We start from the raw sequence: 2,111 nt of genomic DNA, 5'->3' as shown, positions 1-2,111 counted from the left end.
GCGCCCGCTCACATCGTCCGAGCGGTGTCAGCGGGCTGGCAGCCCGGGTGTCCCCCACCCCGGCCAGGGACCTTGGCTCTCGGGGGGCCCGGCACCCCGGTGCCCATGGCTGCTCGGCCGGCCCGGGCCGTTCCGCCGCCGCGCCACCCTCCCTCCCTCCCTCCCCCCCGCGCCCCGAGCCTCGGTCTTTCTCTGGCTCAGCCCGAGCGGCGGCTGCCGGAGACCGAGCGGCTGCCCTTCTCGCCGCCGCCGCCGCCGCCGCCGGGGAACTGGCACCTCTGGGTCCTAGAGGGATCGGATTTCCGGGGCCGGCGCCTGTGAGCCCTCCCCTTCCCCTCCACTCCAACGCGCCCCCTCCCGATCCCACGCCGGCCGCACGCCGACAGCCTTCCGTTGACCCCAGGCCCAGGCCAGTCCGCTTAAAGGCTTCCATCCCCACCTCTGACTGCGGCTTATCGCAGCCCACAGAACCGCACCCCCAGTCTATACTGGGGGGAGGCAACCCAACCGCAGTGGTCTCAGGGCCGCCCCTTTCCACCCCAAGTGAAGAGAGATCCGTGGGGAGGGGCAAAGGAGTATTTCCCTGAAGGCCTTTGAGCTCCCTGGCATGTTGAAGGCCATCAGCTTCAAAACCGCTCTGGGATCCTAAATGTTTAAAAATGCAGATATGGGGGGGGGGGGAGTGTCCCTCCCCAAACTTGGTGAAGTGGAAGCTTGGCAGCCTGCCCCAGGAATCTGCATTTTAACAAGCTCCCACGGGGAGCCTGGGGCACCCACCCTCCAGGTGTGAAACCTTGGCCCCGTGTTGCTGGCCTCGTGGTGGAGGAGGAAGGGGCTGGAGAACGGAAATGGTCCTCCCGCCAGCGGGCCTTGTCCCTGGGGGAGCCTGAAGGGTTGTCCTGTCACCCGCCTGCTCTGCACCCAGGCTGGAAGGGAGGGGGCAGGCCCTGTCTTCATGCCCCTCCTAGGCCACCTTACTTCTCAAAAAGGAAGGCGTTTTGGAGGAACAATGCTGGAGGCCCGGCCAAAGCTTCCCCAGGTTCGGGTCTCTGCTCTAAAAGGATCCTGGCCACTGTGTGCGGGGAGGAAGGCCGGGGGGCGGCAGTGACTTGCGCATCCTGTCTTAGCACCCCAGAAAGATGTTTTTGGGGTTTTTAAAAAATATATTTTATTGATTTTTTACAGAGAGGAAGGGAGAGGGACAGAGAGTTAGAAACATAGATAAGAGAGAAACAAAATATCGATCAGCTGCCTCCTGCACACCTCCCACTGGAGGAGGTGCCCGCAACCAAGGTACATGCCCCCCGACCGGAATCGAACCGGGGACCTTTCAGTCCGAAGGCCGATGCTCTACCCACTGAGCCAAACCGGTCAGGGCCAGAAAGATGTTTTGATGCTCCCTCACATCACCCCCCCACCCTCACCACCCCCTCCCCACTTGCAAACAAGGGGCCTGGGGTTGCCCTCCACTCCTCTCCAGCCTCCAGCCTCCAGGGCCTGGGAGAGGAGGTCCGCCCTCTAACCGTGACAGGCCCAGATGCACTGCTTCACTCCACAGATCCCAGAAAACCAGGAACATTGTGGAGCCTAGGACCCAGAGAACAACTCAGGCACAAAGCCTCCCCCCACTCCCAGCTGCTTCCTGCATCTCGGGCCTTCCTGCGGCCTCCTCCCCCGCCCTCTTCCCTTCCATCCTCTTCCTCCTCTTCCCAATCCCCCCCTCCCCCTTGCCTAGAAGGGCTGTCAAAGGGAGCCTTTCCGCCCCTGCGCCGTAGGTGTGTGTGCGCGAGGGTTTTGCGGGATGGAAACCGGTTAGCACGTGTGCAGGAGCGTGGGGGATGGGGTGTGGGAAGCCGCCTGGGAACCCTGGATATCGGGACAGGGAGGGGCCAGGAACCGCAGGGCTGGACCCTGAGGCTGGCGAGCCTTGGGCTAAGTGAGAAGGAAGATTTGGGTCCCGAGCTGGAGCCGGGAATGAACCCAGACCTCAGGCTTTCCAAGGCCACCTGCCTCTTCTTTGCCCAGCTGGCCAGGAAACTTTCCCCACCCCAATTTGACACTTTGGCCTGGCATAGGGCAGCGTGAGGAAGCCAGCCTCCCGCTCCCCTCCC

General features: G+C 63.3%; 1 protein-coding gene across 1 annotated transcript in view; it reads right to left on the bottom strand.

The window, feature by feature from the left end:
• The window catches only part of PPP1R9B (protein phosphatase 1 regulatory subunit 9B), a 16,674-nt gene extending 16,567 nt beyond the window's left edge, over positions 1-107 (bottom strand). The window contains exon 1 of the mRNA XM_023746319.1: positions 96-107. Coding sequence (XP_023602087.1) covers positions 96-107 — 12 coding nt within the window. The remainder of the gene's footprint in view (positions 1-95) is intronic.
• Positions 108-2,111: the final 2,004 nt, after the last annotated feature.

This window comes from Myotis lucifugus, unplaced genomic scaffold, assembly GCF_000147115.1.
Source record: "Myotis lucifugus unplaced genomic scaffold, Myoluc2.0 scaffold_655, whole genome shotgun sequence".
Classification (NCBI taxonomy): domain Eukaryota; kingdom Metazoa; phylum Chordata; class Mammalia; order Chiroptera; family Vespertilionidae; genus Myotis; species Myotis lucifugus.
Note: the sequence above shows the minus strand (reverse complement) of the source record. Positions and strands in the feature narration are given on the sequence as shown.